The following is a 20,325-nucleotide window of genomic DNA, read 5'->3' on the forward strand; positions in this document are numbered from 1 at the left end:
CCATATTACCCCCTCATATTTCTTGTCACATGATTTCTTTGTCCAAATGTGTACCGAATGCACTCTTATTTTGGCGATATCTGTGTTCTTTAAAACAAGCCTCGAAATTCTTTCTCATCCAACCAGTGCAAAACTCGTCAGCCTTGGTGATCGATCTTGTAGACACTAGATTCTAAACATTCATCTTTCACCTCTCGTGATAGGGTATACATATATTTCTTTCGTTACGCTGCTGGTGCTTGCATGGGTAGGTGCGCTGTTCTCCTTGACTTGGACACGTTCTCGTCACTTCGAATGTTTATCAGGGTTTGGTAGCCTTATCTCCATGTCTTCTTTCGGTCCTGTCTTTGTTCGACTGGGTGACACGGTTTTTGTTAATGGTAATTTGTCGGCCTGCGATTACCGTCATTCCCACTGTAGTAATTATTGCCATACCTGGGTGGATAGCCGTTGCCATTACTTGTTCTGTACCCGTAACCGCTCGTTTGTTGGAATCTATTGTCACTTTTCTGTACGCAGTTATCACGCGGTTCGTAATAGCTGACATTCCTTCTTGCGCTCTCAGGCGCATTTCGCAGTCTTTCATTAACGTTTTCATGTGGGTTTCGCTTTTTTCTTGCCTCATCTTCCGAGAATACAAATTATGATTCTCTCAAAATTCCTTTGAAGGCTTCAACGTCATTGTCTCCACGTCCTACCCATGACTTGGTATTTTAGTTGCAGCTTCATGGTACACAGTTTAAACAATTCTCCATCGCTGCATGGCACATCCAAACATTGGTTTTTCTTGGCCATTGCTTCGAAAAATTTTACAGGGCTCTTCTCTCCGGAATTCTCGAAGTATGGATTTTGTAGTAGTTCATAGGTCACTGTATTTTGTGCTTCACTAAACCAATAGCGTGAGAGAAACTTATCTTTGAAATCTTCACATGTTCGACACGTAGCTGCTACGTTTTGGACCGTTTCTGTTACTGTTCCAGACGTATGGACATTTATACAGTGCAATTTGTGTGCTAATGTCCAATATTTTGGTAGTCCTACTCTGAATTGATCAATGAAGGTTCGTGGATGCAGTGAGTTTCTTTCACGGAAATGCTGAAACTTCCTTACAGTGAGGAAATGATCGTTGTCGCACCTCGTCATGGTACCGTACGAAATTCGAGAGTCCTCGCCACTTCTGTTCCCGATCATTTCACTTGTCAGTCTTTCAGGTTGTGGTAAATCCGTTGGATATTGCCCACTGTAAGTTTCACCTAATCTTGCATGATATCGTTGTAATGGAATGCAATGAGTTTCTTCCATCCTCTCTGCACGAGTGTCGGTAAGCTTTCCGCTATAACCTCCGCACCCTCGCATTTCTCTGTTACGTATAGGCTTGGTGTCTTGCCTGGCCAATCTTGAAGCTTAATCATGTGGTCCGCACTGTAAATTTGATTGAAATGGTTTAAATGGCTCTGAGCACTATGAGACTTAACATCTGAGGTCATCAGTCCCCTAGACTTAGAACTACTTAAACCTAACCAACCTAAGGACATCACATACACCCATGCCCGAGGCAGGATTAGAACCTCCGACCGTAGCAGCAGCGTTGTTCCAGACTGAAGCGCCTAAAACCACTCGGCCAAAGCAGCTGGCTTGTAAATTTGACTCGAGTTTGTTGCTGAATTAACATCATATACTATCTCAAACCCCCATGTTTCATTTCGTTTCCTCTCCTGCTTCCTATTGTTTCAGTTTTTTGTCGGGCAGCATATAAGTGATAGAAGTGGGCCCCGAATTAATCCTTGTTGGACTCCCTTCGTGATTTCCGCCCAGTCACTGAAGTCTTCTCTCCTTTCATAGGTATTTTACGTCCTTTTATTTTGCGGCCGGTTACTGTCCTCAGACACGGACAGGCAGACTCTCTGGAGGCGCTGCTCGGACACAGCAAGACGCGCGTCAACGCGACGGACGCGGCTGAGCGCACGGCGCTGCACCTCGTGGCCGAGCACTTCCACGACTCCTGCGAGGCAGAGCGCGCCGAGGGCTACCGCCGCTGCGTGGAACTGCTGGTGGCGCTGCCGGACTTCCACGTGAACCGCGTCGACAGCCGCGGCTTCACGGCCGCGCACACCGCAGCCCACTACAAAAACCGACTCGCCTTCACTGCCATCCTCGATAAGTGCCGGTACTCACCACGCCTTTAAGCAGCGAGCGCACATACACTACTATACTGTGGGGATGGCGTCGGCAAGGCCGACCGCTGTAGCCGAGCGTTTTTAGGCGCTTCAGTCCGGAACCGCGCTGGTGCTATGGTCTCCGGTTCGAATCCTGCCTCGGGCACAGATGTGAGTGATGTCCTTAGGTTAGTTAGGTTTAAGTACTTCTAAGTCTAGGGGACTGATGACCTCAGATGCTAAGCCCCGTAGTGCTTAGAGCCATTTGCACCATTTTTGGCGTCGGCAAATCTTTTCCTGTTTGTTCAGGAGATGGAAAAAATGTTAAAATGTGTGTGAAATCTTGTGGGACTTAACTGCTAAGGTCATCAGTTCCTAAGCTTACACACTACTTAACCTAAATTATCCTAAGGACAAACACACACACCCATGCCCGAGGGAGGACTCGAACCTCCGCCGGTACCAGCCGCACAGTCCATGACTGCAGCTCCTAAGACCTCTCGGATAATCCCGCACGGCAGGAGATGGAAAGTCAAATATGTTCAGCAGGTGCACATCCTAACCACATCCATTTTCTTTTACGCACATAATTCTACTACATGTTCACTGTCCGCTACCTAAAGTTTTTATTTGCCTCCCTGACAAGCGCTGCATATCACTGAAACAGATAAGTTAAATATCCTCTAAAACACTATCTGTAATCTTCAGTCCACTTGTTGTCATCTCAGCTCTGTTTGCTGAGAAACATTGTCTGAAATGTGCTAGTGGATAGTGAAGTACGCTTTTCGAGAAATAAGGTAAGGCTGAATTTAATAAAACTGAACTAAATTCTTATCTTCACAGTTAACGTTGTAAGCAAGCTCTTTTACAATACAAACAAGCTGCAACCGGCACGTCTCCGATTTGAAAGTCCGAGAATATTTCACTGTTTGGTTCTGGTGACTGAAATAATTATTGGCCTGTTAGTTCTTACTAAAAGTGGAAAGTTCTTTTACTGTACTCACCACACCATATTTTATGCAGGCGGCGTACAAAAACTTTTACGTAATATGAAATGTGTAAATCAGCAAGTCGCTTTCATCTAATTCTAAACATTTCAATCAAAAGAGTCAGTTTTGTAAGCATCGACATAACATTCACATTGCTCTGTTCACAAAATTACGTTTACCGAGAGCGGTCATTCAAGGCGCACGAATACACGAGGGTTGGAACTTTAATAGTGGCAACTATTTATTTACAGCTCGCACAAAATAGATACTTGTTTTAGGGTTTTACTAAAGTACTCATGCTGTTCATTGTTGGAACACAACCTGCGACCAGCTTAGAGACAGAAGTGATGACACTTTCTGTAGGACCTGACTATTATTTTGCAGGACAATGCTCAAGCACGTATAGTGCAAGCTGTTACTGATTTGTTTGACTGATGGAGCTGCTAAGTGCTATACCACCTACTGCACTCCCTTAACTTAAGATCTCTTAAGTTCAACTCGATTTCTAAACTGAATGAAACGCTTCACGGCATTCGCTTCAGAAATGCTACAAATTCGTCAGGCAATAGAGCGCGTGCTCGAACTGTCAACATAACTGTCACTGCTAAGAGTATTTTACGACTTCCATATCGCTGGCAACGGGTTATACACAATGCTGGTGACTACTTTGAAGTTCAGTAAAACTTTGAAACACGTATATTTTGTACGAGCTGTAAGTAAACAGTTGCCGCTATTGATGCTCCAACCTTCGTAATTCACGCAGTCTAGCAGGCACTGAAAGATCACTCGACATTGACTGACCTCACAGATTGCTTGACATGAACTCCTTGACGTCTCCAGAACGAATTAAGAATCATTTGTGGGCGTGGACGTCCGAGGGAACACTCAAGTTTCTCGCAGTGGGAACTGGAGTCTTAAGCAAGATCCTTAGCATCCTAGTTGTGAATTTAAGTTAATGCCAACTTTTACACATTATGCTGACTTTTACCTCTTACGACAAAGTTAAATAGCATCCTCTGCATTTGCAAACATGAAAGCAATAATTTTTCAGATGAAAATACTGCAAACACCATCCCCCCCCCCCCCCCCCCCCCAGAAAGTGTCGATTCAAAACTCTACGTACAATGAACGTATATAAACATGAAATTTGTGCAGCGTCATTATATTATGCAATAAAAATTTTGCTGAAACTTCTAACTATAAGATAAGTTGCAAGGGTTGCTAATGTATAAAGTTTTCTAGTTTTTCATTTTCTCACAAAAAATACACCTCCTACGAAGGCTTGTAGCTTTTGTATTTTGGTCTCATTCATTGTTGTGAAAAAACTTGACTTTCCCATAAACTATTAACCCTACATTTCTATATATCTGAACAAATTACAAAACTGTTTTATATAGATAAAATGAACAATAATTTTAATGACTTCATATTGCACAATAGTTAACAGGTAAGCCCGCGTTACATTCGAAAGCAAGCTCCAGCAAACGTGAGGGAAGAAATCCCGGTGATTGTCTCATTACTAGCACGCTTGTTTGTTCGCAATACTACACATTACTTTGCTGATACTGGGTGATTTTGTGCTTACATGATAAATTATTAGCCATCTCTATGGAAAGAGCATACTGGTCGCTTTGGAATGCCATAGATGATCAGCTGGTTATTGGTCTTCCATTGCTGCTCTTGACAGAGACGCAGCCAACGATTTGATTGACAACTGCCATGTTCACAGGCCTGCACGCTTATGTATTCCTGTTTAAAGCCCACTCAGGTACTCTACTGTGCCTCAATTAGTCTGCTAAATCACCCAACCTAACTCCCAAAGAAACTGTCAGAAACTATTCTGAAGATTTATTGGAACATAGCACTCATCATGCCCGCACTTCGGCTGCTACACGGGGTGTAATTATTAATGAACGGCTTCAAGTGGATACGAAATTCCTAAAGGAATTTTTGGGCTTTCGCTGTCGCCGCACTGAGATCCTTATCAAAGCTAGAGGCGATGTGACACAGCATTAGCGGGATTTCTCCAATGAATGACTAAATGTTTGTTCTGTGCGTTTATCACTGACACCGTAACAGAAAAAATAACTCAACAGGATGTTTCATGATGAATAGTTAACTACTGTAACAACTGACAGTAAGCTGATATAAACATTCAGGAAATATAATTTGGTGTTACTATGTTTTTCTGTCAATTCTGCAACAGCAGAAAACACTCGTACCTAAGTCATTTCCTTGTTCTGTGAAATATTTTGTGACCACCGCAAGATTCTGGCATTGCATTCTACTTACAGTTTAGTATTACTTCAGACCAATGTTTGACATGTCTAAGTTGTGGTTTTATGAAGAGGGTGACACTAATAAATCCTTGTAACGTATTCTTTAGATGAGTACGAAATTAAAGACAGTGACAACGAAAAACTTTTCTCATGAAGTGCTAGTCTTGAACAGAATCAAAAAGTCTCTGACTCAAAACACCAATTACTTTCGAATTCCGTATTGAAATTTAGAGATTCCTTCAATTAGTTATCTCCTAAGCTACATCTACATCAACATACGTATTCCGCACGCCACTGTACGATGAACTACTAGTAGTCATTTTCTCTCCTGTTCAATTAGCAATTAGAGCGAGGGGGAAACGACTAAAAGCCTCTGTACTAACGCTAATTTCTCGCATCTATGGTCAATATCGCGGAAATACTCGGGTCATGACTCGAAGGTGGCTTTAACCTATTGAGCGTAGACTGAAAGGTCTATGGCTTCACTATTTAACAGTCTTATTTCATAGATAAAATCACGTAAATATGTTAATGATGACATTATTTCAATCTATAAGTTACAGCACAATTTTTTTTTGATTTAATGCAAAACTTTAACGTGGGAAGTACACTTCAAGCGCTGTTTCACTGTCGAGTAACTTTTGGATAGCAAATTTCCTGCAATAGAAGCCTTAGAATTTCTTACCTTTACATCTAGTTACCATTATTTGATGACCTCAGGTCACGGAGTACGCCTTAGTATATTGCTCACTAATTATATATGTTGTCTCAGAAGCCATTTACAGCTATGACACGCATCTGTATGACGTGCAGTTGGTATGGAAGAATAATGTTTCTTGACTTGATGAACCAACACTTCCGTACACCTCCACACGTGCACCTCTCGCAATATGTATGCTATCTTATCTCTATTCTAGGTGAATTCATGTTCGGCCAAAAAGTCATTATCGACAGCCTTAACTGTATCATTATTTCCGGCCACCATGTCGCTGATGTCTTTTGGCAGGGCAACCAGAATAAGCGACCCCAACTCATAGTACGAAAAACCGCCCTAAAATATCAGATAACCACCTATTAATTGCGTCCTGCGTGTTAAAAGCCTCATTGGGCTGTCAGTCCATTCTAAGGCTTGCATCATTTTAAAGAGGCAACTCTACTCGCCAGCCCACTCTACACGCCTCCAGTGAGTCACTATGGGCAACTGTCTTTTACTAGGTACCCGACTCCAGATTTCCTCTACCCGCAGTTCTCTTCACAGTGTTCCCTGGGAAACTGTTTGATATGGATCTACTTTCACTGACAGCGGCTATTCCTGTCACGTATAAAATCGATTATCATTGACAAGGCGTGACACTTATCTTCGGTCGCTGCCAGTTACGATCTTTTTACTAACACTGTTCTAAATCGAATTTCGTGGCTGAGTCTGGTACCCCTTTCCTTGTGGACACATTGGGCGCTCTGAATCCGTACACCAACAAAGAGCACGACTGCATTTACAGGTTGGCGCGGGGGTTACGTACGAGGACTGTAGCTCCTTTCTGCCACTCTGACATGCCTCGACTTCCACCTATCTCATTGTGCTGGTTCACGACGTCTGACTCGCACATACGTACTGTCCAAACACTAAAGTGGAATAACTACGTTTTGCAGCGTGTACCACTGCGAGACGTGCAGGAGACGAGTAGGTGAGTTTCTGGTAGGCACTGACAGAGATGTGAAGCCATGTTGACTCAAATGCCGTGGCCAGCTGCGCTCGGTTTCTCTGTCGAGAATCCATGGCACGAACAGCGCAATCAAGATGGTCCCACAGATTCTCGAATGGGTTTAAATTCGGGAAGTTTAGTGGTGAAGTGAGTACGGTAATCTCACCCCAGTGCTCTTTGAAGCACGCACACACACTGTGAGTTGCGTGAAACGTTGCATTCGTCTCCTGGTGGATGCCTCGCGCCAAGGAAAAACCAACTGCATGTGGGGGTGTTCATGGTCCTCAAGGACAGATGCATAGTTCTGTTGATCCACTGCGCCTTCTAGAATGACGAGATCACCCAGAGAATGCCATGAAAACATTCCCCAGACTTTAACACTCCCTCCTTCAGCCTGGTCCCTTCTGACAATTGTTGTGAGAGTGTCTTCTTTCAGATCTTTCACTCCATTGGAGCATAAAACATCATCGATCTGGAAAATCCACCTGTCACCACTCGGTGGACGTCAAATTGCGGTACTGGTGTGCAAATTGCAGACTTCGTCGCTGATGAACAGCAGTCACCATAGGTGCATGAACATGGCACCTCTTGCAGGGACCCATACAAAGTAAAGTTCGCTGAATGGTCATTGAGGAGACATTGTTGGTAGCCCCTTGGTTCATCTGTGGTGTCAGTTGCCCAACAGTTGCACGTCTATTCATCCGTACAACACACGCGAGACAGATTTCACCCTCGTCATATACGACCCGTGGTGCATCGCTGTTGCCTCAGCGCCTGCTTTGGATAGCGTCAGTTTGTAATTCAGGTGCATACTTTAACCACAGCACCATACAAACAGTTTACAAACTTAGCCGTTTCGGAAATGATTTAACCCTTGGCCCAAAAGTCCATGATCATGTGGTATTGGATGTCAGATAAAGTCCATTTTCATTTCACAACAGCTGCACTGTTTTTTGCGTCCCCCGTACATGCTTTATATACCTTCGACTGCTAGTGCTGCCACCTGCCGTCTGAGAGTGACTGTTGCACGTTGACTTTGAACATGGGTTGTGGTCACATTAATGTGACTGGACCATGTATATCTCTTCACTGACATGACGTCATTAGATCGAACGCCTAGTATTAGTTCTATACCACCTACAGCGCTCCAAAGCGACCAGTGTGCTCTTGTAAAGGGATGATTAATATTCTGTCCAGTGAGCTTAACATATCACTATGTAGAGGTTTTACTAAGGAAGATACCGTGGTTATTGTGGGTGGGCCGGGCAACAGTATTGACAGAGATCCGGGGTACAGCATAGAGTGTGACCTGGCAAATATTGCATCGGCATCGAGTCATACCAGTGTTGGGTTTGTGTCGGTTCTGGAGCGCCACGACCGGCCTCATTTGAGCTCTTCTGTCAGGAGAGTTAATTTGGAGTTGGAACGGCTACTTGGATCTGGTGCAGGGTCACACATTGGTGTGGTTCCTGTTGATTCACTCTGTAGGTGGGACTATACTAGACATGGCCTACACCTCAACAGGAAAGGGAAGGGTAAACTGGCTGGGCTGATAGCAGGACATTTAAAGGGGGGAGGAACTACATCTCATGGTGGAAACTCTTTTTTAGTGTAAGATCAGTGTCCAGTGGGAAACTCAGCCAGGCAAGTACTAAAGATGTTAAAAAAGTTCAAGATACTCACAAAAGTAAAATGAAAAATGTTAGTATATTTCATCAAAATATTGGGGGATTGAAGAATAAAATTGATAAGCTTCTGCTTTGTTTAGAAGATATAGAAACTGAGAATGTAATAGATGTACTATGCCTGTCTGAGCATCACATTGTCACTGATATGCAAAAGGTTAGCATCATTGGGTACAAATTAGCTGCACATGTAAGTAGAGATAATATGATGAGAGGAGGAGCTGCCATATATGTCAAAAGCTTCCACAGCGCAAAACATATAGAACCTAAAAAATTTTGTGTAGAGCAACATATGGAAGCATGTGCCACTGAACTAAAACTAAATGATGGCACTTTCATAATTGTAACAGTGTATAGGTCCCCCTCAGGGAATTTCCAGCTATTTCTAGAAAACTTGGATGCTTTGTTGTCAGACAGGGGGAAGCAAATTATCATTTGTGGGGATTTCAATGTTGATTCCCTGAAAGAGTGTGATAGGAAGAATGACCTTGTAGTATTACTCAGTTCTTTAAATTTGAGCTACGTCATTGATTTTCCTACTCGGATAACAAAGAACAGCAGGACATTGATAGATAACTTTTTTATAGACCAAGATAAGTTTAAGGACATAAATGCTTATACTGTTGAGAATGGTCTTTCAGATCATGGCGCACAGCTAGTTATAGTACATGGAATAGCTCCATGCAGTATATCAAATCAGAATTTCAAAGCAGTGCGTTCAATTAACAATATAAATACTGCAAACTTTAGGGAAAGACTAAAGGAGCTAGACTGGGATGAAGTGTATATGGAACCCGATGCAAACTTGAAATATAACTTATTTCACGATACATTTTTAAGGGTATTTGAAAATTGTTTTCCCAAGAAAACAGTGAAACATAATTCCAAGAAAACATATAAAAAACCTTGCCTAACTAAAGGAATAAGAATATCTTGCAACCGTAAAAGAGAACTGTATCTAACAGCAAGAGGGAGTACTGACCCCGAAATTGTTCAATATTATAAAAACTATTGTGCGGTACTAAGAAAAGTTATTAAAAAGTCCAGAAGCATGTGTATCATATCTGAGATCAGTAAATCTGATAATAAAATTAAAGCAATTTGGAATATTATTGAAAGGGAAACAGGGCAACCAAGAGCACAGGAAGACTTTAGTGCCATAAAACTGAATGACAAGTGTACTAACAAACAACCTGAAATTGGAAATATTTTCAATAATCATTTTTAAATGTTGTGGAGAAAGTAGGATCTAGATCTTCACTAGAAGAGGCAAGGCTTCTAATAGCAGAGGCCATACCTGTGCAGTTTGAAACAACTGTATTTCCACGAACCTCTCCCTCTGAAATCAGTAAAATAATAAACTCACTGAAAAGTAAAAGCTCTTACGGAATTGATGGCATTTCCAGCAAGATACTTAAAGCTTGTTCCCCACAGATAAGTAGGATTCTCAGCCACGTATGTAATACCTTTTTTGGAGCAGGGTGTTTTCCCCGATAGACTGAAATATGCCATTGTAAAACCATTGCATAAAAAGGGGGATACGTCGGATGTCAACAACTATCGCCCAATCTCTCTTCTAACAGCTCTATCATAATTTTTTGAGAAAGTAATGTATTCAAGAGTAGCCTCCCATATACGTAAAAATAAAGTACTAACAAAATGTCAGTTTGGTTTTCAGAAAGGCTTTTCAACAGAAAATGCTATATACGGCTTCACTGATCAAATATTAAATGCTCTGAATAACCGGACATCACCCATTGGTATTTTTTGTGATCTCTCAAAGGCCTTTGACTGTGTAAATCATGGAATTCTTTTAGGTAAGCTAAATCATTATGGTTTGAGGGGGGCAGTGCACAAATGGTTTAATTCATACTTAACTGGAAGAATGCAGAAAGTTGAAATAAGTGGTTCATGTAATGTTAATAATGTTAATACAGCAGCTGATTCCTCAAACTGGAGGGCTATCAAGCACGGGGTCCCACAGGGTTCGGTCTTAGGTCCTTTACTGTTCTTGATATACATTAATGACTTACCATTCCATATTGATGAGGATGCAAAGTTAGTTCTTTTTGCTGATGATTCAAGTATAGTAATAACATCCAAAAACCAAGAACTAAGTGATGTAATTGTAAATGATGTTTTTCACAAAATTATTAAGTGGTTCTCAGCAAACGGACTCTCTTTAAATTTTTATAAAACACAGTATATAGAGTTCCGTACAGTAAATGGCACAACTCCAGTAATAAATATAGACTTTGAACAGAAGTCTGTAGCTAAGGTAGAATTTACAAAATTTTTAGGTGTGTCCATTGATGAGAGGTTAAACTGGAAGCAACACATTGATGGTCTGCTGAAAGATCTGAGTTCGGCTACATATGCTATTAGGGTTATTGCAAATTTTGGTGATAAGAATGTCAGTAAATTAGTTTACTATGCCTACTTTCATTCACTGCTTTCGTATGGTATCATATTCTGGGGTAATTCATCGTTGAGTAGAAAAGTATTCATTGCTCAAAAACGTGTAATCAGAATAATTGCTGGAGCCCACCCACGGTCATCTTGCAGACATCTATTTAAGGATGTAGGGATCCTCACAGTAACCTCACAGTATATATATTCACTTATGAAATTTGTTGTTAATAATCCAGCCCAGTTCAAAAGTAATAGCAGTGTGCATAGCTATAACACCAGGAGAAAGGATGATCTTCACTATGCAGGGTTAAATCTGACTTTGGCACAGAAGGGGGTAAATTATGCTGCCACAAAAGTCTTTGGTCACCTACCAAACAGCATCAAAAGCCTGACAGATAGTCAACCAACATTTAAAAATAAATTAAAAGAATTTCTAGATGACAACTCCTTCTACTCATTGGCTGAATTTTTAGATATAAATTACGGGAGGGGAAAAAAACTAACTTAAGCATTAGTGTCATGCAATATTTTGTGTAATGTAATATCTTGTACAGACATCTTTCATTAACCTGACACGTTCCACATCATTACGAAGTGTCGTATTCATGATCTATGGAACAAGTATTAATCTAATCTAATTCATTTACTGTGTTTGTTTTCTCCTTGTGCTAGTGACATTACACTCAGCGAATATGAAATATTTAAGACAATAGGTATGTGTGTTTGCAGAGAGGCTGGTCGGACACTGGACCTGGACAAGGCGACTGCAGGCGGGCACACAGCTCGCCAGCTGGCTCAGAAGGTGTTCCCGGACGTTAGCCTCCCAGGTGCAGGGCTGCCACAAGACGACGCGGTAGAAGAGCTGCTGTCTGCGCTGAGTGAGGGCGAGTCGGCCCGCTACAGGCAGCTGTTGGTGGCAGCTGCCGCGTGGGGGTTCGACGCCAACCTTTGGCTGGACGAGCCCCTGGGCATGCGCCTGTTGGAAGCCGCCTGCCGCCTGCCCACTCACCGTTCCGCGCCGGACTTCGTACGAGTTACACTTGCCGCTGGCGCCGATCCCAACGCCATCAACCTTAAGACTCACAGGTACTCTCACTGTCTTTTGTTGCCCCATAACGACATCAAGAATCACCTCCGTAAGCTACAATTTTCTCTCTGTACCGCACCTTCTTGTGACGGTATAATACAGTCTGGATGGTCTACCTCTTGTAGGATATTTACATACACTTCCGCTATCTGAGCAAAAGTAGCCAGATACCTATTAGAAGACATCTACCCTTCGTATTTATGACGGTTTTAACTCGTTTGGAGAACACTTTCAGTGAGCTGTTCGAATGTCTGTGGAGGAATGACGGCCCATTCTTCCTAAGGAGTAGAAACCAAAGAAGTTAGTGATATCAGACGATGAGTTCTGGAGCGAAGTCGATGTTCTAACTCATCAAAATGGTGTTCCGTTGGGTTCACGTCGAGACTCTGAGCAGGCCAATAAAATTCAGAAAATGGTATTGTCCAAAAACTATTGGTTCACAGACTCCGCTTTATGACAGGGTACATTGCTTGTTGATACAGTCATAGTCTTCGAACTGTTCCTCTACTGTATGCAGTACATGAAACTGTAAAATTTGTTCATAGCCTTCTGCATATACCGTTTCCTTAAGTGCAAGAAGGAGACCACACCATAACCACTAAAAATACCCCATATTCTAACACTAACTCCTCCCTACTTCACTGATGCTACTACGCGTGTGGCAGGTAATGTTCTCCAAGCATTCACCAAACCCAAACCATTGCATAGGATTTCAACAGGGTACAACGTGATTAATCTTTCCAAATCATTAGTCTCCAGTCATTTGCTGTCCAGTGGTGTCATTCTTTACCTAGCCTCAAGCGTCGCATAGCAATGACTGCAGAAATGTGTGACTGATGAGAAGTTATTAGAACTTTGTATCCCATTCTTTTTAGCTTCCAACGAATTGCCTTTGCGCTGCCTGGACTGTTGGTAGCACTTTGGAACTCACGAGCGATTTCTTCCACCAGTTTCATGCGATTTTTTACAGCCACCCTCCGTAATGCTCGGAAGTCCCTGTCTGTCAAATCATGTGTTCTGCCTGGTCTAGTCATTCCTCCAAATTTTCACTTCACAATCCTCTTTTGATGCTTTCGATTGGTCGAAATGTCACTCAAAACGGTTCAAATGGTTCTGAGCACTATGGGACTTAACTTCTGAGGTCATCAGTCCCCTAGAACTACCTAAACCTAACTAATCTAAGGAAATCACACACATCCAAGCCCGAGGCAGGATTCGAAGCTGCGACCGAGCGGTCGTACGGTTCCAGTCTGTAGCGCCTAGAACCGCTCGGCCACGTCGGCCGGCGAAATGTCCCTGATGGATATGCTACTCAGGTGACAGCCAATAACTAGACCACATTCGAAGTCACTGAACTCTCCCGGCCAATCTCCTATTCGCTTTACACTAGAGTCCAAAAGTTATACATATCAAGAAATGAGCGCAGTTTTCACGAAGAGGCTGTTGAAAAAATATAGACGGAACTTATGTTGAATTTCAAGATATTTAGCACGAGGCACGTGCTTAGAAAAGTTCTAACATCGAAGTTAGACACTTTTTAGGAAAACAGTAATAAAAACGCCACAGCAAAAAAAAGTAAGAGACATATTTCACAGAATCCGTATTCAACTGTCTCGTTAGCCTGTCAGTATTCCTTACCTTCGAGAAATTCGTCTGTCAGAGCAATATTGTGCACATGGACACTGTTGCCCATAAAAATGATGTTTCAACCAAGAGCAGCTTTGGAAAGTAAAATATGTGACTGCACGTATTGCTGCTCGTTAAAAGTATTCACCCAATCACTGGCGAAGACATGGAGCTACGTAGGGCTGTCCATCCCAATGCTTCCCAAGACTAGGAGCCCACCGACGTCAAATTTCTCTTGAAACTGTATCTGCTCCTTTCATTAGTGGTGCTTTTTATATATTACATACTCCACAATAAACGGCTCGTCTATGAAGTGCCGTGACCGGAACACACATGATTTGTTAGAAAAGAGCGGTCTTTTTCGGTCTCCTATTTTTATTAGTCCTGTTTCTGAACTCTATGATTTCTAACATGTTATTCCACCCAACAATGCCGAGTGTTTTTTCTATGTCTGCGACTGCAGGAGACAACCTGGCTTCTCTTCATTCTTCCTGTTCTAAAGCTGGAATTCATAAATTGTTTCTCTGGTGCGGATTTGACACCTATCTGCACTTTATCGATCTTCCCTTTTTCAACTCTCGTTTGTCCAGGCTCATCACTCCGTGTGGCTTCTCATGCCTTCTGAAATGAAATGTTTTGGCTCCTTACAGTATACGCTGCCCTGAACATTCTTGGCATATTAAGGGCCTATCGGATCGGACTTTCAATACTTCATTTATCGAGCGGTATATTGCAATCTCACTACTCTAGCTCACCCCACGGACTGGTTCCAAGCTTTAAATTGTCATAGGTTTCTCTACATAGCTTCCGAACTTCGTACTATCCCACCTTGTTGAGGAACTCACACGACCGTTTAAGGACGTACACTGACGAGATGGTGTTACATCATGAATCCCCAGTTCGATATTTATCTAACTTACATCTAACGTGAAGACGTTCATGTTGTAACGGGTATTTAATGATTAAACTTTCACTCTATTTGGGCTGATCATCATCACCACCCTCACTATGAGACGTAACATCCACAGGTACGAACATATTTTATTCGTTGTGGCATCGAAGCAAACAGCCCATAAATGTCGTATCGAGGATTTTCTTGCCATGTCACCCTTCCATGAACAGTGCTTGCTGTGGTCTGGTATGAAGGTATCGTCTTCCTGTCTCATCCCAAACATGCACTACGGCTAATAATCAAGCGATCGCAGAGGCCAGTCAGAGATCTCTACATTCCTCAAGATGTCTATCGTGTGAAATGCAGTGTTGGGTCTTGCATGATCCTGCTGGAATGTGCCATTCGGTAACGTGGTCATGAATGAAGTTACCACAGGGTTTCCCTTTGTTGCCACTAACTGGCCAGCATTCAGTCCCCCTTCAACAGCTGTCAAATCAGTTCTCTCGTCGTATCAGATAGCTCCCCAAATCTTCATTCCATGAGTTGGAAAGATATGGGTCTTTAGAAACATTGGTTCCTGTAATCTTGCAGCAAGTCGTCTACAAAGACGTTGGAGTCGATCTGCCTACTAGCAACGGAGGTGAGAATCATCGCTGAACACTACAGAATGCCACTCATTGTCCCTGCTGACTCTGGATGTTCATCACGCTAGTATCTGTTTTCTGGTAAACGACACACGGTAACTCTAGATCTCAACCCAGCTTGCAGTAATCCGGTCCCGGCAGTTTGCGATGATGGTGCCGGCAAGGTTCGCATTGATTTCATTTGCTGTCATCTATCAACTCAGACTGTATGCTCATTAACAAAAAGCAGAGTGCGATCTTGGCATTTGAAGACTCTGATAAAGATTTCGTACCTCGAGTGAAATGATATGTTTTGAATTCTGAAATGGATGCTTTTATCCCGAAAGACAGATTACATAGTTACACAAAGAGAGTGGTGCAGCATTCCTTTTCGCCCTGTCACCATCTCCACATTTATTTTAATCATCATCGTTGCTTATACTGTTCATTCCTTTTTTGAGGTCAACATGAATTTACAATTAAGGGAAGACAAACATTTCAATAATTGTTTTTTGTATAATACAATTCAAAATATGGATCAACAGGAAGTCCAAAGACGCTTCGTTTGCCGTTCAATATAAAGCCATAACAAGCATAAAACAACAAACGCAATGTATGCTCTTCAGACTAGCGTTGCTTTGGCTCACCGGGCATAACGACAGTGGCTCCATGTTGTAGTCGGAAGCAAGAAAGAAACGTCTCACAACAACTGACACGTATTTCTTATGGAAGTATTGCTCATGACAGTCCAGTCTTAACCGGTCGGAGTGGCCGTGCGGTTCTGGGCGCTACAGTCTGGAACCGAGCGACTGCTACGGTCGTAGGTTCGAATCCTGCCTCGGGAATGGATATGTGATGTCCTTAGGTTAGTTAGGTTTAATTAATTCTAAGCTCTAGGCGACTGGTGACCTCAGAAGTTAAGTCGCATAGTGCTCAGAGCCATTTGAACCAACCAGTCCAGTCCGAATCACCCCACGACTTACATTCATACACCTCCAATCCATCCCATTTTATAGTCCCTGAATCCTTCCTCTTCTTCTCCCCCCTTCTTCACCCTCCCCCTGTCCCTATGCTTTTGCCCTTCTTTATTTTCTTCGCCTGTCCTGAAACTGCACACACGCGGGAAACACGATAGTACAGTGTACCGGCTGCCACACCCCAGTTACCCCACAGCATAGGCCCAACAAACAATAAGTCCAATCCCACACAATCAATAACTGCAACTCCACTTTCCTCCTTGCTCTGGTCCTCCAGGCTGTACACGAGTTACACGACACAATAGGAATACATAGCACTGTATATGTGTAAAGCAGTACGAGCGTTGCATCAGCAATAGACGCTGTCGCCTTGGCAAACCTGCTAATTATAACACGTCTAGATACCCAAGAGACTTCTACTCTCACATGTTTATCAGAAGATTTAATATCCACTATGAATCGTACAGCTCTCAGATTATTAGGAAGACCTAAAAATGTTTTTCTTCTCTAAACAGAACGGCTCTCCATGTGGCAGCCGAAGAGGGGAACGTGGCCGTTCTGGACTGCCTTCTGGAAGACGAGTCGGTGGACATCAACGCGCAAGACCGTGATGGCGCAACGCCGCTAATGCTAGCCGTGGAGGCGGCGGAGTTGGACTGCGTAGAGAGACTGCTGGCGCGTAGCGACCTGGAGGCCGGCAAAGTGGACGCGCGCGGTCGCACCGTGCTGCACTATGCAGCGCACGCCGCGCCCACCGACGACGGCGTCGACTGCCTGCGTCAGCTGCTGGAGAGGCGTGACCTGCACCCGGCAGTCCCCGACGCAGAGGGCCACAAACCGGCAGACGTGGCCGCCGATCTCCAGGTGCGCGAAATGCTGGAGGAGGCGTGTTCTCGACGGTCGCCGCCTCGCCTTGTTCGTCAGAAACGATCCATGCTGATTTCACAGCAAACATCCCCGTGGCAGCGCTATTTCGATCGCCTGGTCATTGGCGACTACGAGTCATTCATAAAAGACATCGACGAGCTAGGCGAAGAGGGGAGAGAGATTTTGGATAACAAGAGCGGGCAGTACACACTACTGCAATTCGCTGTTAGCAGAGGACAGTGCGAGGTGGTCAAAGCTTTGCTCGATAAGGGCGCTGACCCCAACTGTATCGGCGTCTCCGACAGGCACGCTAGCCCGCCCCTGGTGATGGCCTCATTTAAAGCGTCTAAAGGAAAAGACAGCGTCGCTAAAAAAATTATAACATTGCTGCTCCAGACGGAAAGGACCGACGTCAACGCCAGCAACATCCGAGGGTACACAGCGCTGCATTTCGCGTCCAGGAACGCCGATCTGAATACGGTTATTGAACTCCTCAACCGCGGTGCCAATATGAGAGCAAAGAGTTCCTATGGCGAGTATCCACTCAGTGCTGCGAACGTCGACACACTACTCAACAGCAGTCTTAGCTCTACCGGCGACTGCTTGCCGACTCATCCCCAGTACGTCATAAAATTCGACTTCAGTCTGCTGCTCACCGATGTCAGGTCACCAGCTCCTACAGCATTTGCTAAAATATTATCCAGAGACACTAAAGATCCAGAGAAAGCGCTTCTTGAATCTGAGAAACGCATACGTCCCTCAACACGTCGCTTGTATTCTGAAATGCGTTTTCTACGTTTCTTAAGCCACTCAGAAGAACATGAAGAAGTTCTACACCACCCAGTAATTAAAGCATTCCTACACTTGAAGTATAAGCGAATAACGTGGCTATTGAGGCTGAACTTCATCGTGTATTTCACATACGTGCTTGCTTTTAGTTCATTCATATGGGTGCAGTATAGTAACACCGAGGAGCGCGACACTACTGTATGGACCGTATTGAATGTATTCACGTGGGTGAGCTTGGTACCAATCGCAGTGAGAGAAATCTTTCAAATGTTTCACCCGAAATCGTACTTCAGAAATGTTCAGAACTACAAAGACATGTTAATGCTCTCTGGCACAGTATTCACTCTAATTTTCACTCCCCAGAATGGTATTGGTATGTGGTGGACAACCCTAACGATAATTCTCTCGTGGTTTGAACTGTTATGGCTTTGTGGCCGTTTCCAAACACATGCGATGTATGTCGAGATGTTCAGAACGGTTTTGCGAAATTATACTTACTTCTTCACCATATTTTCTTTGATCATCTTAGGGTTCTCGTTCTCTTTCTACGTGGTATTCTCCTCAGACAAAAATACAATTCTCAGCAACGATACGACGGTCGACACTGTACGTTACTTCTCCCACCCCTTGTTCGCTTTATTCAAAATAGTCAACATGATGGCAGGAGACATGAGTCCAGACATCACTCTCAATTTAGACGTCGTCCTTGCATGCTTCGTTGTCACTCTTTTCATGTTCTTTCTACCAATCGTTCTTTTAAATTTGCTGACAGCACTCGCTGTATCTGATGAACAAAAGATCAGAGAAAATGCCGAGGTACTCAGCCTGAAGTCACAGATCGACTGTCTCTACGAAATGGAAAAAATTGCATCACGTCACTACGAGATCACTAAAGCACTGAAACTCAAGTTTCTCCATGTTCGATTGAGCAAAGTGTGGCTCTTCCGAGAAGGATCAGAAAAACCGCGGCTGGAAGTCTGGCCTAACAAAGGACAATTTGGTAAACTGGTAACTGGGCTGGACGGTAAAGAAAAAACAGACACACCTGCGTCCGGCACGATAGACATGAGTCTGATAGAAGAGGCCAAGCAGCTGCTGGCAGAACGGCCAATATTGTCAGAGAAAGAGGGCTTCGAACAACTCCATAAACTCGTCGAACAGTTGAAAATTGTTCAGACGCAGATGGAAAGCTACAAAGTGGAGTTGGAGAATGTGAAGAAGCCGAAACGTCTGTAAAATCTCTCTGAGTGCTCCTAGTAATATTACTTGTTAATGCCTGGTTTCCTTCTGGAACAGCGGAACATCAAGAGTTTCATGATGCATAGGATGTTTATAAACTGGCGATCTTTACCAACTCAGCCAACAGAAGAACGTTCGTAGGAGGAAATGATGATGTTCCGTAATATTACTTACGTGCCACTATGCCTCGTGCATCTTTCTTCCCTGGAAAGGAAAATAAACGTAAAATTCAAAATACTGTGTCCCATTTCTCATTTGCCCAGAATACTCGATTAACTTCATCTCTTTCTCTCCCATTACACAGTGATGCCCACGATGCTCAGTACAAACTCACTTCGTTGAACTACTCTTTCTACATACATACAACGTCCTTCACAGAGAACACTGTTGCTAAACAGTAAAAAGCAAGCAAGATGTGCTGGATTTGTACGTTATGCAACTGAAGAATCAGATGTTAGTGGACTAGATCAAATAATAAAGTGGAGTTTCTCTATAACTGAGTGTTTTATTGTCTTTAGTATAGATAATTCACTTATTCGGTTTTAAGTATCAAACTATGAATTTAATTCATATCTGATAATTGTATGAAAGAGGCCACTGTAACTTTTAGTACCATTTACAGTTAGTTCATTAAAGATGCCTGTCCAATTATTATTGTCCAGAAAGACTGCACATATATAATACCATTACTAAACATAAAGAACACGCAACAAGAATGCAATTTGTGTTTGAAAAATGAAGTAACGCAAATGGTGATTATTCTCGCGCAGGTATTTTTGCAGGAAGGTAGAAAAATGAAAAATACACCTTTCAAGCACAGACCACGGTGTTACACGAATGTTATGATTTGTTGCTTCCGAACGAGTTCAAAGTGTCCCTAGTTACTCAATAAAAATTTAATTTTCTGGTAGTTCCATAAGAAACAACAACGTGGTGAAATATCCGATGATCTTGGTGGTTACCCAACAAACTTACACAGTGAAAGACGCGCCCTGAAAAAC

The 20,325-nt window shown here is 43.0% G+C and overlaps 1 protein-coding gene across 1 annotated transcript in view; it reads left to right on the top strand.

The window, feature by feature from the left end:
• Positions 1-19,820, top strand: part of LOC126354611 (transient receptor potential cation channel protein painless-like) — a 40,526-nt gene extending 20,706 nt beyond the window's left edge. The window contains exons 3-5 of the mRNA XM_050004370.1: positions 1,886-2,167; positions 11,954-12,310; positions 16,945-19,820. Of these exons, the coding sequence (XP_049860327.1) occupies positions 1,886-2,167; positions 11,954-12,310; positions 16,945-19,321 (3,016 nt within the window). The 3' untranslated portion in view covers positions 19,322-19,820. The remainder of the gene's footprint in view (positions 1-1,885; positions 2,168-11,953; positions 12,311-16,944) is intronic.
• Positions 19,821-20,325: the final 505 nt, after the last annotated feature.

The sequence above is a fragment of the Schistocerca gregaria genome, chromosome 3, assembly GCF_023897955.1.
Source record: "Schistocerca gregaria isolate iqSchGreg1 chromosome 3, iqSchGreg1.2, whole genome shotgun sequence".
NCBI lineage: Eukaryota > Metazoa > Arthropoda > Insecta > Orthoptera > Acrididae > Schistocerca > Schistocerca gregaria.